General features: G+C 52.3%; 1 protein-coding gene across 1 annotated transcript in view; it reads left to right on the top strand.

Annotated features, from left to right (window-relative positions):
• Positions 1–252: 252 nt before the first annotated feature.
• The window catches only part of ANK1 (ankyrin 1), a 90,235-nt gene continuing 69,396 nt past the window's right edge, over positions 253–21,091 (top strand). Inside the window, exons 1-2 of the mRNA XM_079908882.1 lie at positions 253–489; positions 6,180–6,281. Coding sequence (XP_079765008.1) covers positions 451–489; positions 6,180–6,281 — 141 coding nt within the window. The 5' untranslated portion in view covers positions 253–450. The remainder of the gene's footprint in view (positions 490–6,179; positions 6,282–21,091) is intronic.

Consider the following 21,091-nt stretch of genomic DNA (forward strand, 5'->3'; position numbering starts at 1 on the left):
CTGAGCTCGTCCTGGCCATCTCCGCCGGCCCCGGGGCCCACTCACCCGGGCGGTCGGGGAGACAAGAGGCAGGGCGGGAGCGCCATGCAGCGTGGAGCTCCTCACCTCGCCTGGACGTGTGCGCCTCCCGCCTGCCGCCGCAGGACGCGGCCCTCCACGCGCCCGCGCCGCGGGGCTCGGCCGCAGGGGCCTCGTCTCCGGAGATCGCTCCGCGTTACCTTTCGCGTCAGACGCGAGGATGAGGAGGAAATGAAGAGGCCCCACTAGCGGCTGGCGGGCGGGCGGGCGCCAGGGTACGCGCGCCGGAGCCCAGCCGAGCCGAGGCGAGCGGCGGGCGCCTGTATTTTTAGCCTGATGCCGCTTAACTTGCTGGCGCTCCGCGCGCAGCCGAGCAGATAACGGGGGAGGGGAGCCGGCCGCGGCCTCGGATTTCCGCGCCGGCGCCGGACGATGGCAGCGCGACCGCGCAGGTCGGGTCCAGACGCCGCGGTGAGTGCCAGGCCGGCCCGCGCCGGGCGGGGTCCCTGCCGCCGCGCCCCCTGCCGCGGGCTCGTCGGGCGCCGGCCACCAACTTTCCCGGCGCGGGCGCGGGCGAGGACGCGCGCCAGCCGCCCTACTGTTGCCTCACGTCCGCGGGCGCCGAGGCTTCTAGCAGGATCCAGAGGAAAATTCCTCTGGCTTGGAGGCCGCCGCCGCGGAGGGGCTGGTGCCGGGAGGCGGCCGGACCCGTGGCCGGGCGGCCGGGCGGGCGCGCGGAGGTGCCTGGAGGACAGTCCCGCGGGGCTGACTCTGCGGTGCGGGGCGACCGGCCGCCCCTCGCGGGGACCAACTCGGACCTGCGGGGATGCCCCGGCCTTGGCCTTGGCCGGAGAAGGGCCGCCTCGGGCTCCCGCGGCACGCCTGAGCCCTAGACCTTAGAAACACGAGCGCCCAGAGGTCCAGAGTCAGCGGGAAATGAATGGGGGTGAGAGGGAGCCGGGGGACACCCCGGCGAGCTGTGCACCGTCCCCATTTTATTAATGGAATTGAGGTCTGGGAACTTGTGCGAGGCACAGCATCAAGTGGCGGAGCGGGGCTTCACGCCAGGTCTGTCCAACGTCAGGGTCCACTGTGGCTTTTCTCACATCCTGCATCACCCAGCCTCCCAGCATGAGGCTGGAAGAGCGCAGGAACGGACGGGGTTTTCCCCAAGGCCTTGTACTTGTGCGGAGAGGTCATAAGAGGACCTGGGAGTCTGGCTTACGCATCTCGTTTCCTCAGTGACACCTTTAATAGCACAACTTTCTGGAAAGAAAAATGAAAGAAACCTAATGAAAGCGCACACTGGGGCCCAGGGTTCACTTCTGTTTCTCTGTCGTCAGTAGCCTAATGCAGGGGCCACACAGGTGTGTGCGGGCGGGCACTGCCTGTTCTTTCTTGGAGGCCCGGCCTGGGCTCCAAGGAGCACCCGGGCGCTGAGTATGAAGACACTCTCAGATGTGAAGGGCACCTCCCATATACAGGCCAAACGCCGCCTGCTGTACTTGGTCTTCCGGATGTGCTGCAGCCCCTCAGGAAAAGGTCCAGAACCTCTACTGGGAGTTCTGACAGTGACTCTGCCTTTTGCCCAAGCAAGACCCTTTGGGAAGGAGATACTGTCTTATCACTGTTTACAGAAATTAATGAGAGCTCAGTTTCCATTCATCTTTTGAGATGAGATTTTGCACTGGGAGACCTTGAAAAAGTCAGTCATGATTTGTTCTGGGAAAACTGAGGCCATCTCAAGCCCCAGAGAAGGCGTGAGGAGGCCCTGGGTTCTCCCACCTGGTCTAAACCTAGACTCCACCTGGCTCCGGTGTTTCGGCAGCCTCCCCTGCCCCTGGGTGCAGACTTGCTGACATTTAGCTCCCTGCTTCCGGCGCTCCCTCCCCGGACACTGGAGTCCCCTCTGCTACTTATCTATTGCTATATTCGTATCTGCCCCACTCAGGAAGTGCAAGTTTAATAATAGTCGGGCATCTCAGGTAACCAAGGGTTCACCTCCCTTTTCTGACGAGCAGCCCTGATGAGAACTTGAGTCCCAAGAGGAATTCCATTCCCTTCCTTTCCCCTCTGCTTCCTTCCTCCTGAAGCGAGGGCTGAAGTGGGCACAGCCTCTGAGTGCTGAGAGGCGGAAGGCTCTCTCCGGCCAGAGCTGAACTGGAGTGGAATCTCTGGGCACTAGAACATGGCTAGTGAGGAAGCACTACTTAGATTCCTGCCCAGCCAGGATTCGCTGTGTGACCTCGGACAAGATGCTTAACGTCTCTGTGACCCATTTACCTCATCTGTGAAGAGGAGACAATGAAAGTACCTGCCTCTGGGGATTATTGGGAGGAGCCAGTGAAGTCGTTGGTGCAGAGGGCTTAACACACAGGAAGGGCTTTATAAAGGTGACTTGTTTCATTGTGAAAAGAAGTTCGGGGACATCACGTGGGTTAATCTGTAGGGATGTGGGCGGGGTATGCAATGAGATGTGTGCGACCCCCTCCTCCCCTCAGTGCCGGCAGTTTCCTCAAGGGGAAAATGAGGTTAAAATAAAGCTCAAGATGAGGAAGGGGCAAAGGCGCAAGTGGGCAGCCTTGGTGTGGGTGCTCAGAGGGGTGACAGCTCTCGGTGGTGGTACAGGGTTCAGGGCCATCGTGGACTGATTTTTCTGGACGCAACGAGCGGCTTTCTTTAGCTCCTCTGGTCTCTCCACACAGAGAGGCCTCTCTGAGGCTGCCCTGCAGGGACGGGGCGCTCAGGGAGGGCCGGGGACTCTGGTCCAATTTATCCTAGCACTGAGATAGTCTGGTTCGTATTTTGTCATTATTGTTGTTTTTCTGGTTGGTATTTACTCAGGTAAATATTCTGAATGGAGCATATTGGATTCTTTTGACTCTCTTTCTGCCCTACTGGGTTACAGGCTGTTCCTAGACGCACCAGGAAACGGCACCTAGGACAGGTCATTAAGTTGCAGGAAACTGAGTTAGAGATTCAGCAGAACAAGATGGCAAGAGTGGGTCTCATATTCCAAAGAGGGCCATTTGCTCTGCAGCTGAAGTATTCTCTGGCACCCAGGAGGTGCCCACTGCATGCCTGTGGAATAGATCACTTTCTAACTCTATCACTTTGCTTGTCAAGTCACGAGGGCAGAGACCTATATTCAGGATTTTTACTCTCTCTCTTTGCCCTAGCAGGATTCTGGACTTGAAACAGGACCTCAGGAAATAAGTTGTAGAATTAAAACTGGGGGGTACACAGTGGAATGACACCGTTATTACCTATAATCCACCTGTAAGATACCCTGAGGATCCTACCTGGGTCCTGACGACTCTATGCCCAGAGAAGACTGAAAAGAAAATGAAAAAGCCTTAGCAATTGAACTTCACCTCTAACTATCTAGGTGACCTTAGCCGGTCACTTTATTTTTACCATCAGTTTTATCATCAGGGAAGGGAAGGCCTGGGACTGGATGATTCCTTCCTAGAGGCCTGTCTTGGCCTCAACGCAGCAGGTCAGGGTCAGAGCCGGGACCTGCCAGGGACCCTTTCTCTGCCATAGATTCACTGTTTAATTGGGAAAGGCATGGGGGCCCTCCCAGCCCCTACACCTGTCATGGGTTTCCGGTCACCCTCAGGTTTGAAATCGCTGAGAATGCACCTCGGGGTCAAGGGCAGTAGGCAGGTTTTGGCTTGATTCAGGGAGTCCTGGGCTGAATCCCTGAGTGTTAACTAACACAGAACTTGGGCGTGTTATTAACCTCTCCAGACCTCAGTTTTGTCACCTCTAAAATGGACATAATAATTACACCTGCCTCACGGGTTGTGATCAGGATTGAAAGATAGAACTGATTGATATTAGTATTATAATTTCATGGTTCAATTAGACACAACAGAAACTATTGAGCCTTCTTCACCTCATCCAGATTGGGCTTCCCCAGCCCTCCGTGTATCTGCTTGTCTGTCTGTCATAAATATTCTCCTTTGCTTCCTAGATTCAATGCTTTGAATAGTGACAGTGTCCTTAGTTGGTGTTACCTCTATTTGTATCCACCATGCTTAGGTTTTCATCCCACATCCTATGATTGTGGTTTGGACAAGTGGGAGATGTGTCTCTCTCTAATACTCTCATTTTGGGGAAATAATGTACTATATTTTTTTCCAGACAGCTGAGTCCAGACAGGCTTTCTGAACCAGCAGGCACAGACAGACATTTTCAGAGGGACTGAACCTTGAGCCTGATTTTTCTGGGAATCCAGCTCATGAGGAACCAACAGATTAATCCTCGCCTGAGGTGGCAGGGACGGGGGCACGGGGCAGCCCTCTGGTGTGAAGATCTGTAAGGCTGGAGAATCTTTCCTGCCCTGGATTAACTGTTTAATTGGTGAAGGTGTGCAGGCCTGCGTTGGTTTCATTGTAGGACGCTGAGATTGTCGGCTGTAGACTTTGAATCTAACATGTTTAGGGACCGTCATCCCTGTGACTGCTCTAACAGGGTGCCACAAACCTGGTGGCTTAAAACGGGAGAAGTATCTTCTCTCACAGTGCGGAGGCCAGAGGTCTGAGTCAGGGTGTTAGCAGAGCCACGCTCCCTCCGGAGGCTCCAGGGCAGACTGCTCTTGACCGCTTCTAGCTTCTAGCTTCTGCTGCTTGCCAGCTTCCTTGGCTCGTGGCCGCTTCGCTCCGACCTCTCGTGTGTGTGTGTGTGTGTGTGTGTGTGTGTGTGTGCGCGCGCGTGTGTGTGTGCGCGTGTGTGTGTGTGTGTGTGTGTGTGACTGTGTTCTTCTGTCTTTTGTAAGGACACTTATCACTGGATTTAGGGCCAACCTAGGTAATCTAGGACAATCTCATCTCAAGACCCATAACATAATTACATCTGCGAAGACGCTTTTTGCAAGTAAGGTCACATTCAGAGGCTCCAGGGGTTAGGGTGCAGGCGTATCTTGGGGGGCCACGGTTCAGCCCACTACAGCACGTTCTTGGAGGAGGGGAGCGTGGAAGCAGACAGAGCACCCCTGGGTGGATCTTCTGGAGGAACGGCATAAGCCCCCCAACCTCCCCCCACTTCACACGTGGCTTGTCACCTGACAGTTCTCACCTGTTAAACTCACCCAGAGTGCACACCGTGTGCGAGCACCGTGCTCCGCGCTTGTGCTGATGTAATAATTATAGTCATGTATAATATTTCCTCTCAGCTTCACAGCCAGGCCTTGTCCCCCTCCCTCCCTGGCTTACAGATAAGAACACAGGAGCAGAGGTACCTGCAGACTGTAGGGCCCCCCTAGACGCAGGGGAGCTGCTCGGAGCCCCTGCAGTTGTCTTCCATTCCCCCAGCTCTCATTCATCTCTAATACAAACCAATGTCCTGGGCAGGGTCTGGATGTGCCTGTAGGTGTCTGAGCCTCAGCATACAGACTCCAAGTGCTTTACTGTCATTCAGGAAAACTGGCGAGGGGCACCTGCCGGCTCAGGTGGCAGAGCCAGACCGCCTGCTGTGCCTCTTCCCTGCTGTGTGAACCTGCACAAGTCACTTGGGCTCTCTGGGCCTCCGTTCCCTCATCTGTAAAATAGGGACGGCAATAGTACTTACCTCTTGGGGATATTTTAAATGACAAAATGCATCTGTGTGTGTGTGTGTTGATACGTATTATATGTCAAGTGCCGATAATGGTTCTCGGCACGTAGTAAGGGCTACGCGCTGTTTACTTAAAAACAAAACCACAGAATAGCACCGAAGAGCTTGCGTGTGGTTCCTGTGGTCCCTCCAGCTGTGACTCAGTGGGTGGGGCCGGGCAGTGCGCTTTGGGCTCCTCAGGAGGAGGGCGGAGCCCGTGGAGGCATCGAGGCAGTGAGACGCCAGGCCTGCTGAGCGGTCACTGGTGGAATGGGAACCCTCTCGAAGGCCGGCCCCTCCCGGGTCCTAGCCAAGATCGCTTGCTCATAAAAACACCAACAGGAAGGGAGGCTGAGCTCTAAAGGCTGCCCCGCACGTGGGCGGAGAGCGGTCTGTCCAGGGGCTCCAGGCCCGTACGCGCCTGGGGACCATGGTGGGCACCTGAACAGGAGGGTGTGCTGGCTGCCGCCGTGACCTTGGCCCTTTTTCACAGCTCTGGGCTTGAATGGATCGTGAGATCTTTGTCACACAGACCCACTCACAGCTTCTCTTTCTCCTTACAGGCCGATGCTGCTACCAGCTTTCTGAGGGCAGCAAGATCAGGTAACTTGGACAAAGCTTTGGACCACCTGCGGAATGGGGTAGACATTAACACCTGTAATCAGGTAAGTGAGATGCAGGGTGCAGGCAGGCATGTAGTCTCTGAAGAGCGGCTCTTGCCTGGTGCCCTTTCCTGAAGGCTTGAATCTGCCTCTGTTCACCTTTTCCCAGTGGCCTCAAACATCCCTCTGGGCTCCCGCCCGCTGAAGGCCCTAACCTTCAGCAGGGCGGGAGTTTGTGGCCCTGCAGCGGCCCAGGGCCCCATAGAGAAGCGCTGGTGCCCGAACAGTGTGGGCTGCACCCGGCTCCATCCCCTGCGGCCTCTCCCCTTAGAAGTCTCTGGCTGGTCCCTGCTCAGTCTTAAAATTTGTGGCCTTTGAAAGTGGGCTGGAGGAAGGGCCTTTGAAGGATGCTGTGTCAGTGGTGACATTCATCTCCTTTGTCCACCAGCGGGCTTTGTGGGTGTGCTGCTGGGCTGAGAAGGAAACAGTGCTGAGGACTTGCTCTGTCCTATGCTGACAGAGACTGAGAACTAGTGCGGCTGAAAGGGCTTCTCTGGATGTTTCTGGTGCTGAGTGACAGGGCTTGGTTTGGAGAGGGGGAGGGGACTGAAAGTGTGCGGGATGGATCGGAAGACAGAGAGTCAGGTTTGGGGCCAGAAATCTAGGCACTGACTGAATAGAGAGCATCTTACTCCCAAGGAGGAGGACAGGGGTGTGGCTAGGGCTGTGGATGGATGACTTTTGTTGTGTTTGTTTGTTTCTGCCAGTTGTTCACGTACACAGCTGATTCCGTTTCTGATTGAGAAGAAAGTTACCAATTGTGACTTCTTAAAAAATCATCTTAACCATTAAAAAAATTGTTCTTAATTGTGGTGAAAAGCACATAACATAGAATCGACCATCTTAAGCGTTTGTAAGTGTACAGTTCAGTGGCCTTAAGTACATCCATGGATGTCACCACACTCCATCCCCAGGGCTCTTTTCATCTCATAAAACTGAGACTCTGCACCCATTAAACAGCAGCTCGCCCTTCCCTCCTCTCCAGCCCCTGGAGACCACCAACCTCCTGTCTGCCTCTAGGAATCTGATTGCTCCAGGTACCTCACGCATAACAGTGGACTCATGCAGCGTATGTCTTTTGTAACTGGCTTATTTCACGGAGCACGGTGTCCTCAGGGTCCATCCGTGTTGTGCTGGACTGGATGACTTTTACAAGCCAGCAGGGGAAATACCAGGAATGCAGCTTAACTTTTCCGCTGGCGGCGTGCCTCTGGCCCCGGCCCCTCAGCCTCACTTTCCTGGCCCTCATCCTACTTAAGGTGTACAATACCCTGTGCCAAGACTCCTTTTGGATCCAGTTGGTCTTCTGTGGTCTAAATCCACAGCTGGAAGATCAGAGAGGATGGGGCGGGGGTGGTGGTGTGATGGGGAACAAGTAGGTGTGTGATACGAAGGAGCAGCCATGGCCGTGAACTTCAGAGGGGAGACAGGCGTGTGGACAGACTTGGGGGTGCAAACTAGATGGGGAGAAGCAAAGCCCCCTTCTGTCATCCCTCCACCCAAATATCCCAGCCTGCGCGCGTCCACAGGCCTGAGGACATTCGAGGTGATTCTAAGTAAACGTACAGCCCTAAAGGTTGCCTTTGGAGAGGTTGACACTCTGGACCCGTTGCTTTCATGGGGAGAGACAGTAGGAGCGAAGTCTGGGGGCCACGGGAGAGTCCTGAGGTCAGAGGGCTCAGGAGAGGGGCTGTGTGAGTTGTCCTTGCGGTGTCGCCAACCACCCCCCAGCCCCGTGGGGACACCCGCGGATGCATCTCTGGGCGGCAGGGATGCGAGTTCTGGCTTCCTTTGTTCAGGCCCAGAAACCCAGCTGAGTGTCCGCAGCGCGCCCACTTGAGACGCACCAGCCCCTCAAAGGCCTTCCAAGGGTTAAGACGCCAGCTCTCAAAGGAGCCACTTAGCAGAAGTGGGGGCAACTGCATGTCCCTAAGCGCTGAGCCAGAGCTGATTTTCCGTGTGAAATTGGAAGATTCTGATGACACCGGGAGGGGCTCGGTCCTGATCGGGCTGCTGGTGGTGAGGCCCCGGCGTGTGGGTGGCCTGTCCCTCTGCCGTTGCTCCTCTAAGGCACCTCCTCGGTTCATCTGAGGCTCCACGAGCATGAGGCAATATTTGCGCTTCATGGACACGCTTTACGATGGGCTTAGCGCCAGAGGAAACTGCTAACTGCTGCCGGCGAGGAAATGATGTGGGGGGCGGGAGTGCGAAAGGAGGGCTCCCCGTGGCGCACAGCCCCTCCTACTGGTTTAGCCCCGCGGCTCCTCCGCGCCCTCCCCCAGATCTGGGCCCCGCTGCTCTTTGTCTTGTGCTGCCGCAGGGGCAGAGCTGCAGACCCGCCCAGGAGTGCCAGCATCGCTGGAACCTCCTTCTGTTGTTGCCGGGTGATTCGGCTTTTGCTCTGAGTGGAGTGTGTTGGGCGGGGGAGGGGGGAGAGGACTGAACGGTGGGGCGCAGCGGGGCCAGAACTTGAACCTCGGTGAACCTCAGCACACCATCCAGGCAACGCCCTTGCCCTGTGATGCGCACAGACCCGTCCTCCTTATGGGATGAGAGCTTCTTCTTTTTAAAGCGCGCGTTCACTGTTTTGAGAAGATAAAAACAGGCTCTTGTCCTGGGGTCGTGGCTCGAGAATTTGCTTTTGCTTGACTCTTTGGAGCCAGTGGACCATGACAGCAGTAATATGGCAAATGCTGATGCTTATATAAGCAACACGCTTTCAAAGAGTGTGTCTCGTGGAAAGAATGGGAGTTGTTTGCCATCCTCAGAAATAATAACGCTAAGCAGTGTGAAAAGAGGCTTATTTAAGAGACATCTGAATATTCAGGGCAGCTTTCTTATTGCATAGATTATGTCTACTGATTTTGATCACCATGATTATAGTTATAGAAAAGAACAAGTCCACACGCAAGGACACATGTCTACATGTGCCTACGCCAGTATCTTTCCATGAATACCCGCGTCTTTCATTGATCCAAGCATTTTTCCGCCTTCAGACCCGGGTAGCCAGTGTCTCCCTGGATACCTCCTCACGTGTAGAGCTGGGCTTTAGGAAATTAGTGGTTAAAAGAAGAAAAAAGCCATCATCCTCATCGTCTCTGAACTATAGTCTACTGGCTGTGAGAGCCGTTAAATCAAATAATCACGCAAATGGGTCTGCAGACCAAACTATGTTAGGAGCCATGAGGAAAGGCAGGGGGTGTTAGGAGAATGTGTAAGATAGATGTGGGAAAAAAAAAAAAAAAAAAAAAGAAAGATGTGGGGTAGGGCTGGAGGTCAGAGAAGACTCCTAGAACAGGAGATACTGAGCTGAGGGGTGAGATGGGGTTAATGAGGGAGGGGAGGGAAGAACATTCCAGAGGCAGAGAAAAGCCTGGAGAGTTTAGTGGCAGCCAGAACGGCTGCAGGCGGAGAGAACAGGGACCCGATGAGGCCGGAGAGGTGACCTCAGGGCTGTGCTGGACCCGAGAGGCAGGGGCAATGGTCAACAGCGGCCAACAACTGGGTCAGCGTGCCCCAGGGCCCGAGCCCTGTGTGTGTGCATCACGAGTGTGGGCACGTGTGCGCCACCGTTTCCTGCCGAGCCCCACGTTGACCCTCTGGTTGCCGAGTGAGGAGAAGGGTCTTGGGGAGGGACAAGAACGGCAGGAGTGGGGGACTGACCGAGAAGGATGGAGGGATTTCAGCCTTTGCACGCCGGCACAGCTGCATCCGTGTGTCCTGGTAGAGCATCCGGTTAAGGATTCTGCTCTTTATCCTAAGAGCCGAGGGGAGCGACCACAGATTCAAGCACAGGAGTGACAAGGCCGCAGGTGGCCACTGTGAGCACGACAGGTGGAAGGGCCCACAGGTGGATACAGGGAAGCCAGTTATAACAGCGGTCCCCAACCTTTTTGGCACCAGGGACCGGTTTCGTGGAAGACAGTTTTTCCACGGATGGCGGTTCAGGTGGTAATGCGAGCGACAGGGAGCGTCTGTGCAGCCCAGTTCCTAATAGGCCGTGAACCAGTAGTGCTCCGCGCCCGGGGGTGGGGGACCCCTGGGTTATAAGATGACAGCAGTAGTGCAGGAGAGACACGTCGGGGGCCTGGGTCAGGGTCGTGGCCATGGGGATGGGTGAGCTGGAAGGGGCTGGGAGAGGGGAAGGAGGCTTCCAGGGACCCTGCTGAAGGGTGTCTGGCTTGTGCGGGCCGTGGAGGCTGGCACTGCTCACGGACAGAAGAAGCGGGAGCAGCCTCGGTGTGTGCAGGGCTGGCGGGCATCCTCTTAGGGAGTCTTTGAGGAATCCAGTGAATATGCAGTAAGCAATTGCTGTATTTGAGCCTGGGACTCAGATAAGAGGCCCAACCCAGAGAGAGATCTGGGAGCCACTCAGCACTCGTGGAAGCGGGCGTCGGCGCATGAGAACAGGGCCGAGAGGTGTGTTGAATCTAATCCCCCAGTGTCGTCGTGGGGCTCATTTCACACGTATTTATTAAACACCTTGTTTGTGCCAGGTATCAGGCACTGAGCGAGATAGACAAAAGAGACAAAGTCTGTGCCCTCGTGACATTTATCGCTGGTGAAGGAGACAGAGAGTTAGCAAGAAAAGGAACATACATAACATCAGCTACTGAGACATCCCATGAAGGAGGGAGGGAAAGGGGCCCATCTAGAGGGTAGTTAAGGCAGGCCTCTCTAAGGGGATGATTTAAAAAGAAGTAAGGGAGAACCATGTGCTTTCTGGAGGTGAGTGTTCCTGGAGGAGGGGATGAGCTAAGGTCCTGGGGCAGGGGTGAGCTTGGTTTGTTTGGGGAAGAACAAGAACAGTGTGGCTGCAGTGGAAGGATGGAAGGGAGGCATGGTAGGCGGGGAGGTGGGAGAAATTGCCGCGGCGGAATCTTGAAGGGCTTTCGGGCCTCGGTGAGGATTTGGATTTTGCTTCAAGGGTGATGGGACGCCTCTGGAAGGTACTCCATCTAACTTAGGTATTTAAGAGATCGCCCTGGCTGCTGTGTGGAGAATCGACTTGGGGCACAGGGACAGAAGCGGGGAGACTTGGGGGGGAAGCTGAGGCAGGGGACCAGGCAGAATCCCGAGGGGGCTCTGAATAAGGGGGGAGAAGGTTGGGAGCGAAGCCCAGGGACTTGCCCCCGCCAGGCTCACAGGGTTGTCACCCTGGCTGTGGTGGTCTCAGCACACACGGCACAGGGCATCTGGGGGCCAGGGGCCCTGACTCAGCCTGGGACCGTGTCATTCTTGCACATGGCGGTGGGCTGGTTGGGTCATGTCTCAGCTCAAAAGCCATTGTGAAGACACAGTTGTCCCCAGGGCCTGAAGCAATGTCCACTGTCGTCACCCTGATCCCCTCACAGCTCAGCCGTGTCCGACTGTAGAGCATAGCAGAGTCGTCTTATCTGTCGTAGTAGATGCTAAGCGACCTGGTGGCGAAGCCCATGGCTGCCTCTGCCCCTCAACACCCAGCACACGACGTGTCATATGGTCGATACTGGCTTGAATAAATGGCTCCGTAATTAGACACCCACTAACAGCAGCCTCGTGTGTCCAATTTCCAGAATTATCGCTAGATTACTTACATCAAATTAAAATATTTTATTATGGCGGCCATAGCAAGAAAAAAACATACTTTCTGGGATGCACTCATCGACCTTACGTGCTTAGCAGTTAGCCCAATAAAAAGAGAACGAGAGGCCCGCAAGTCAAGAGCCTCTGTTCTCCCGAATTCCTAGAATTGCCCGGTCTACATGGGGCTCCACTGGGAACGGCCAGCTCTAACTCCAGGGGCGAAAAGCCTCACTACTTTAGGTTTCTGCTGTTCTTATGACGCTCACAAACCCTGGCTCATTGGCCTTCCTGATAGGAATAAAGGAAATTTCACTCCTACAGGAGAAGCCCTGTCTGCAGCGCTGGCATGAGGCAGAGAGTTAGAAGAAGGGTTTTCTGGAGCATTCCAGGCAGCCTCCATCCCCTTAGCCTGTCTTCTTCTTCTCCATGGTACTTACTGTTGCCTGACTTGCTATGCGTCTGTGTCTTACTGTCTGTCTTCCCTGCTACAGTGGAGGCACCTCGAAGGGAGAGGACTTTGCTTTATTCAGCACTCCTTGTCAGGATTCTGCCTTGCACGTAGTAGGTGCTCATAAAATCAGTCAGTAGCTCTCCAGTCTGCTGTAACCACTAAAGATGAAGCCTTATTTATTTGACGCTTAGCCCATGTAGGAACTCCATCTAAGCACTGCCACTTTTTCTTTTTGAGTTTTTAAAATTTACTTATTTATTTTTAAATTTTTATTGAAATATAGTTGATTTACAATGTTGTGTTTGTTTCAGGTGTACAGCAAAGTGATTTAGTTATACATATATATATTCTTTTTTTACACTCTCTCCCATGATAGTTTATTATAAGATATTGAGTATAGTTCCCTGTGCTATACAGTAGGTCCTTGGGGGTTAGCTCTTTTGTATACAGTAGTGTGTATATTTTAATCCCAAACTCCTAATTTATCCCTCCCTCCCTTCTGCTTTGGTAACCATAAGTTTGTCTTCTATATCTGTGAGCCTATTTCTGTTTTGTAAGTGAGTTCATTTGTATCTTTTTTTTTTTTTAGATTCCACATATAAGTGATATCATATGGTATTTGTCTTTCTCTGTCTGGCTTACTGCACTTAGTATGAGAATCTCTAGGTCCATCCACGTCGTCGTAAGCAGTGCCACTTCTAAGAGCAGCGTGAAATAGTCCCTCTTAGGATAATGACCCTCCTGCATGATGGTGCTTCTGGCACCAGCCACACTCATCAAATACGTGGCAGTGTTTGCTGCCGTATCCAGAAGCTCGACCATCTGAGCCATCACAAAAACATAAATTTCCGACACAGCCCACGAGAGCATGTGAAACCATGCTAGTTCCACTGATGTTCCCTAAATTTCCACATGTGCCTTCCACATGCACCCAGCATTGCTGGGTACTTGTTTATCTTGAAGGTGAAGGGTTTTCAGCATTTCAAATAAATGGTGCACCTGAACAAGAGCTACAGAATAATCTCTTCTACAGCAGCCAAATGCCAAGTCTTTTGATCAGGATTTGTGATAATTGCTACCTTTCCAAATTATAGTCTTAGAACTTAGAGGAGATCTTGACATTCAACTCTGTGTCACTTTATAGCTCAGAGAGCTGAGGTCTAGAGGTTACTTCTGAATATCTTCTGAGCTTTATAACTTTGGATTTGGAGAGATGGGCTGGCAAAGACCCCCTGAAGTTTCTCTGCTCGTTCAGGTACTCAACAAACATGTATGTTTACATTTTTCTTTTAATTCATTTTTTTCCTTTTTCAAAATGCATTTTATTTTCTTGAAGTAGAGTTGGTTTACAATGTTCTGTTAATTTCTGCCGTCCAGCCAAGTGACTCAGTTATGCACATATATATATTCTTTTTCAGATTCGTTTCCATTCTGGTTCATCACAGGATATTGAATAGAGTTCCCTGTGCTACACAGCAGGACCTCGTTGCTTCCCGTTCTCTATACCATAGTCTATAAACATGTATTGAGCACTTAGAACACCCCCAGGACCTTGGGAAACACTAAATTCAACCATGCCCTGCTCTCAAAGAACTTGGAGGCCAGTGAAGAAGTCCAGCTTGTAAACAGAAGGTTACAGACCCAGCGCCATCCAGAATGAGGCTGTCCTCATTCACTTATTCATTCACTCAACACATTTCTTGAGCTGCTCTACTAAGCCACGTGCGAGCCACTCACAGTGAGTGCTCCGCTATCACTTCTAGTCTGGGGGTGGTGGCTGCGGTGAGTCAGAGAAAGCCCTGGAAGGAAGAGTGGGAGTTTGCCAGGGAAATTGGGAACGGGGAACTGCAGCGGGAAGGAGCAGACTGTGCAGAGGCAGGGGTGGCCAAGGGCACAGGCAGCGGGGAGGTTGGTGAGCTTGGGGTACATGAAATGTAAGAGGGGAGGATGGGGTGACCAGGCTAAGGAGGGTGCATCTGGATCAGGGCCAGCATGGAGGCTGTTAGTCTTCTCTGGCATCATCTTTTTTTTTTTTTTTCGGCCGCACTGCTCAGCACGCGGGATCTTCGTTCCCCGACCAGGGATCGAACCCAGGCCCCCCTGCAGTGGAAGTGTGGAGTCTTAACCACTGGACCACCAGGGAAGTCCCCTCTGGCATCATCTTTTGCTTAGGAACTGCTGACAGGCGTAGAGATCATGTTCAACTACATTGTTCCCTAATTCTACCTGCACCCCCCAACTCACACAGAAAGCCTCTCGATACGTGGTATACCATACGATCACGTGGTAACGTTAAGGCTTCTGGAAATGTGCTGTTTGTCGCAGCTCTGGAATAGTGAAGAAGCAAGGGGAAGGGTGTGTGATTGCAGCCCCCCCATGTGGGAGAGTGGTGGTCCGGGGTGTGCAGGTGTACAAGGGGAACACTAGACGCCCCAGAGCCTGGTTCCAGGGACTCTTCTGGAGCTCCGGTTCCTGCTAGAAAAGGTACTAGTGAAAAAGACAGAACCTGAAAACCTCCTTCCCCTGAATTATTTTAAATAGGTAAATGACTTCTGCATCGTGGCAGAAATGAGCTACTTGGTGTTCCTCTTGCTAGTTACAGTGGCTAATTTATAGTTGGAAAGGAAGTTGATTGCCTGACATGAATCAGAGTGACCCACGGTGATTTCAGTTCTCTGGTGTCTCTGCTTTCCCAAGCCCTTCCAGGCATGGCCGCTTTGAAGGCTCACATCACCCCTGTGGAGTGGATAGAGCAGGTGCTTGATAAGTGAGGTCGGTGAAGAGGCAAAGAGTCTTCCTGAGCTGGAGCCGGGGCCTCCCAACCCCTAGCCTGGCCTCTGTGTACCGAACCCCGCGGACAGGCTGACTGGTTTTGTTTTCATTTCCCTTCCCTCTTGGTGAAGGGAGAGTTAACTGACTGCTTCAGGTGTATAAAAATGTCCACTTGTAGCAACAACGGGGACATCTCTGGGATCCGAGGGACTAGAAAGGGTGATAGCATCGTCAGGAAGGATCTGGAACATGTTACAAGGAAAGCACACCCTCCAAAGTCCACTTTATGGTTTGATTGCCGTGAATTTACAACGTGAAGACTAGATGTGGCATTCTTAGTCTCGAGAGACTAAGAAGAAAGATAGCTCTGTGTGTGTGTCAGGTTGCATGCGTGTGAATTCAGTTCCATCAACTCTTAGGGAACACACGGTGTGTGCCAGGCCCGTTTTTGTCATTTGTGACAACCATGTCCCTGAGTGTGTTTTGAGATTTTTCATTTAACAGCAAAACGAATGCAGGGTAGTTGTTGAAAAATTCACACTTTACAGAAATACAGAAAGTCAGTCTTCTGTTGGTCTCCCCTTCTGCTCCCAACCCCCCCAAATTACTGTGAACAGTTTGGCAGGAGTCTTGTCGTATGTGTTTCTGCATCTCTATGTGCAAAAACACATATGTTTTTTTTTATTGCAGTAAAATTGCTTTACAATGTTGTGTTAGTTCCTGCTGTACAGTGAAGCGACTCAGCTATATGTATACCTATATCCCCTCCCTCTTGGACCTCTCTCCCATCCCCCATCCCACCCATCTAGGTCATCACAGAGCACCGAGCTGAGCTCCCTGCGCTATACAGCAGGTTCCGACTAGCTATCTGTTTTACATATGGTAGTGTATTTATGTCAAACCTCATCTCCCAATTCGTCCCACCCTCCCCTATTTTAGTTGTCTTCTGAGAGTGCGTACACGATTCTGGAATTATGGAATTAAGAGAAGCAGGCCTGTCATTTTGAAGATTCACAGGCTGAGGCCTGGCAGGTGAAGTGACATGTCTAGACATCAGGAGGACAGTTTAGAGGCCCTCGTCCCGTGTCCGACGTTCTTGCCTGTAAACCCCACTGCCCTGCTTCTGAAGAGCTGGTTCTTTTTATCCTGTTAAAGGAATGCTGAGATCTCGGACGTGGGTTCTCTTTCTAGTCCACAGGAGATATTCTTAGCTGCTGAGCTGAATTTTAGAGTCCCGTTAGTCCCGTTGTCTCATTAACCTGAGCTCACACTTTCCTCTGTGTCCCCAAGGGCCTCCAGCCCCTGCGGCCGCTGAGCTGCTGAGTACAAGGAAGCTGCCCAGGTGTGTATGGAGAGGAGAGGGAAGGGCACCGGGTCGAGGCATCTCCTCCCGGAGCTCCCAAAGAGGTGTGGGTTTCTGGTTTTTTCTTTCTTTTCTTTTTTTCTTAAGATAATGAAAGCACTCAAGTGTTTTTCTCCTTGTGAATACCCAGTAACCTCTAAATCATAAGCGCTGCCTGGGTAAGGAGGTAAACTTCGATTGTAATAGAGCAGAGCAGGGGCACGTGCAGAGCTGGTCCTGTTCCTTTCCCTCTGACTGTACGCCTTCCTCTCCGTTTCTGAGCTGCTTCTACCTTCCCCGGCCCTGGACCGGAGACAGGATGGCAAAGCAGACGAGGGCTGATTTCCCGCCAGGGTGACAGCAATCGCTTCAGCTCTTTCTGGCTTCCGATGTGTTAGACCCAGGGTCATATATTTTTAGCAGACCTTTCCCACCAAGCGGTCTCCAGGGAGCCACGTGATAGCCGGGTCAGAAGGAGGCTGCGGTGAGGTGTGTGGGGGCCCTGCCCTGCCCTCCTGTGCGCTGGTTCCCACGTGGGGCTTCAGGTGCTCTCCGGGGTTTCCAGCCTAGAACGGTCTTCTCACCTCCGGTAAAGGTCGCCCCTCGCGGGGCCTGTGAAATAGGAGGGATGTGCGTGCTCAGCCTCTCACTCTGGCTGTGATCCTTACACGCGCGGGAACCGCAACGGGCTGCCCATCCTCTCCCACCAGAGCCAGAGCCCAGAGTAACGCAGAGCTCTGCGTCCGCTTCTCTGACAACCTCTTCTACCCCTCCCACACGGCTCCTTCCTACCCCCCACTTTCTTTTTTAAAATTGTAACATTTCAAACCTATAGAAAATTTGCAAGAACTGTACAAAGAATCCCCACATCTCCCTCACCCAGATTCTCTGTGACCTTTCCTCTCTATTGATCTGTAATATGTACTACAGATGATGGAGTTCCCCGTCACCCCTAAACAGCCGGTGCGTACCACCCAGTAGTGAGGACACAGAGTCTCTCCAAGAAGCCCCTCTGGGATCACTTGTCATGTCTTATCGGCCTCCTTCCACCTGGAATGCGTCCTCAGCCTTGGCCTGTTTCTACTCTTTCTGACCATCTTCCGTTCTGTAGTTTGCACCTCAGCTGCGTCTGCTGATGTTTCCTGGTGACCAGGCAGAGGCAGAGCATTCCTAGCAGGATCCCATAGAAATCATGCTCCCTTTCCACTCCAAGGATGTTAGCCTTGATCACCTGCTGAAGTTGGTGTCTGCCAAGTTTTTCTACTGTGAAATCATCAATTTTTCCCTCTGTAGTTGATCAGTATTTTCTTGGGGACGGTAATATTCCAATATAATGCCAGTATCCTGTCCCTCATCAAACTCCCAGCCACCATTCCTGGCACATACACGGATGACCTCTGCCTGCATCACTACCACTATGGTGGTTCCAAGGAGTGATTCTCCATCTCCATCATTTCTTCTGCGTTTATTAGCTGGCATTCCACTGAAGGATAAGCTTTCCCTTCTCCCTCATTGATTTGTTTTTTATTCATTATTTACTTATAACGAGTCTCTTCAGACTCATGGGTTCCTGTTTTATTTGATGCGTTGTAATCTGATACTCTCATGGCTTATTTTGATGTTCAGGTCTAAACCAGGCCATTGGGAGCCCTTTCAATAAGCGGGCTTCTGTGTTATGTGACGTGTTTGCATCATTCTTGATTTCCTTACTCTCTGGCATAAGTTATCCCAGTGGCATTTTGTACTTGCCCTGCCCCAGCCCTGGATCAGCCACTTTTCCAAGGCCCCCTGTTTCCTTTCAGTGGAGGCTGGTACGTAGACACCAAAATCTGATCACTCAGTGTGCCCACTGCTACTGCTAGTCATGTGTGTACACACATCTGTAACTGTTTCTACATCTATCTGTGTATGTGTATTTTTAAAAACCCATGAGATCAAGCCAATACTTGTAATCCTGGTCCAAGACCTCAGGGTTCTTCCCAGCCTTTCTTCTTTCCAGGTTTTAAATCCCTTCAGACAGTGAGAAATCTGACTTCCATGGATTTGCATCATCCTTAACATGTTTGTTTATTCGCTCGATGTGCCAACCTCCCAAACACTCCAGAGCGGCCCCCTCCTCCCTCTCAGATGCCTCTGCAGGGCACCCCTCCGGTTCACTGTCCTGCTTCCTCAGATGCCAGCATCTTCCAGCTGGGAGGTGAGGGACGGGAACAAGAAGAGAAGGGAAGATGGGAAAACCCCTGTTCCCTTTTGATTTCATTTCTGTTTGGGCTGAAAATTTAATGCAGGCAATTTGAGGAGAGGACCCAAGATTTATATTGTTGTAGCAGTTTCTTTGCCAGCAGCTTCATTCATGCCCTCATGTCGTTGAGCCCAGAGTGACAGTCGCTCCGTCTTTCCTTTCCCGTCACCTTTGTTGCTCATCTTTCCCTCTGTCTTTGGTTTCCATGGTCTCTGCCTTTCCTTCTTCCCTCCCTCTTTCTCTCTTTCTCATCAATTTCAGGATTCGGAGTCGGGATGGCAACCATTTCAGTCCTTTTCTCTCTCCATAGCCCTGTTTAGATTTTTATTTCCTACTCTGTTTCAGGGCTGCAGACCTGGAAATATGTAATGTCAGTGATCGTGCCCCACAGATACGAACCAATAATAGAGCAAAGCTAGAGATCCCGAATGTACAGGCGGGTTGTTATTCGGGGAATTAAGCTTCCGTAACGTAGAGTATAACACTCATCTTCCCTGGACAGATATAACAAGCTACTAGAGGATCCGGACTGGATGGGAAAGTAGCATATAAAATATAAGAACTGGGTGCGAGATCCTCTGTGTATACATCCTTGTCCTTTATGGGCGAGACCTTCACTCCTGGCTGACTGCCTGGGTAAAGTGGGTGTGGCCTGAAGGCAAGTTACCTAGAAACCCCTCCCCCGCTGCGTCTTGTTCCCCTCTGGGGCCCTCGGCTTCTTGGCCTTCTCTGCCGCTGCTGCTCTGGCTTATTCTTCCAGGACTCCACTCCTTTCCTTCCCCATCGAAGCCTCCCCTGCCCAAGGCTCCATAGCCTCTGATAATAGGGCAGCCAATTAATCTGCTAAGCGGAGCCAATAACAGGGTAGTAGGTGCTTATGAATAAAAAGGCCATGCTTCCCAGCTGCTACAGGAGCACACACTGCTTAGCTCAAAGAAAGGGTGTAGGGGCTGGAATCATGAGGTTCAGGGGCTGTGGGGCGGCAGGGGCAGGTGGGCAGGAGGGTCCTCAGGACACAGCCTGAGGCTGCTCCAGGGCCACCTGTGTGTGTGTGCGTGAAATCACCGGGTGTGAGAAAAGGAGTGGAACGGGGCGTGTCCACACGAGAACGCCAGCAGCAGCCTCGGAGGTGTTCTTGGAGTTTTCAAAGAGGCAGAGGATCTCCGGACACCAAGGCCTCTCGGTTTGAAATCGTCCTCTGCTCTGGACAGGATGAGAGTTTAGTTTCCTGTGACACGTCTACTGGATTTGTACATTGAGAAATCAATTAGTGTAATTGGGGCAATCGGAGACGTGCAACAGAGGGATCATTTACTGAGAACAAATGTCTGGAATTGTCTATTTTGCCGGTGGAATTTCTCACAGTTGGTACAAGAAAATACTCCAAATTAAATCATTCAGGCTGAATGAGACTTTATTTTTCTTCTTCTTCTTCTTAAAAATGTTAAAAGAAACACGGCCTGGCTGAGATCTCCTCCCTTCCCATCAGACAGATTACTGCTCAGAAGGATCCTCTAGACTGACATTTTGCCTGGAAAAAACAGAGCAAAGGCAGATGAGAAACTCCAGGCGTGCATGTTTGGCATGAACATTTTTGCCCAAAAGATCCTAAAATGGTTGTCTGCCGTGTTAAGACCATGTGGGACGAGATCATATGGGACCAGGTGGCCTCAGGGGCTCAGCATAGGGAGTCTCTAGGATGTAAAAAGCTTCGAAGAACGTTGCTCCCACCCTAACAGAGAGAGAAGAGCTTGGATAATCTACAGAATGACAGTTTTCCCTGAGCCCATCAGAGGGCTGAGGCCACAAGGCAGTGGACATTTAGCTGAATTCCAGAAAGCGCTGAGCCCTCTGGGGAGAGGGCCACCATTTCAGCTTTGGCAGAAGCAGGAGAGAAAAGCAGTTACCATACAAGCGAAGTCGTCACAGACTCCCGCAGGCCGGTGTGGCTTGAGTGTGTCTGGAGCCCCAGGCCTCCACCAGGTGGAGAAATAGTGGGGTAAACCAGGAGGCCAGAGGACACCCATGGGCAGCACAGGAGAGCAGGTGGTGCCTGTGGCTGTGGGGTTGGGGCGTGGCCCCAGACCCTTCCCTTGTGTGAAGCCAAAACAGACCCTCTCCCCTTCAGACCTCAGGCAAAATCCCTTCTCCAGAGGGGGAGTAGTGGCAAACTCCCTCTGCCCCTGGGGAGGGTAGGAAGCCTTCCAGCCCCAGGACAGGCAGAGACACAGTGCTGCTTCAGTAAAGGGGGAGGCACACCCCCTGTACTCCCAGGGAGGGCGGGAAGCCATTTGGGACAAATAACTAACTGCCTTATACCAATAAAAAGCAGAGGTCTGCTGCCACTGGGGGAGGAGCAGGGGAATCTCACTCAGCACCAAGTATAGAGACAAGGCAGGTTTTGCTGCTGCAGAGAAGAGGGGAAAAATGATGAAAAAAAA

The sequence above is a fragment of the Stenella coeruleoalba genome (assembly GCF_951394435.1).
Source record: "Stenella coeruleoalba genome assembly, chromosome: 21".
Taxonomy (NCBI): Eukaryota; Metazoa; Chordata; class Mammalia; order Artiodactyla; family Delphinidae; genus Stenella; species Stenella coeruleoalba.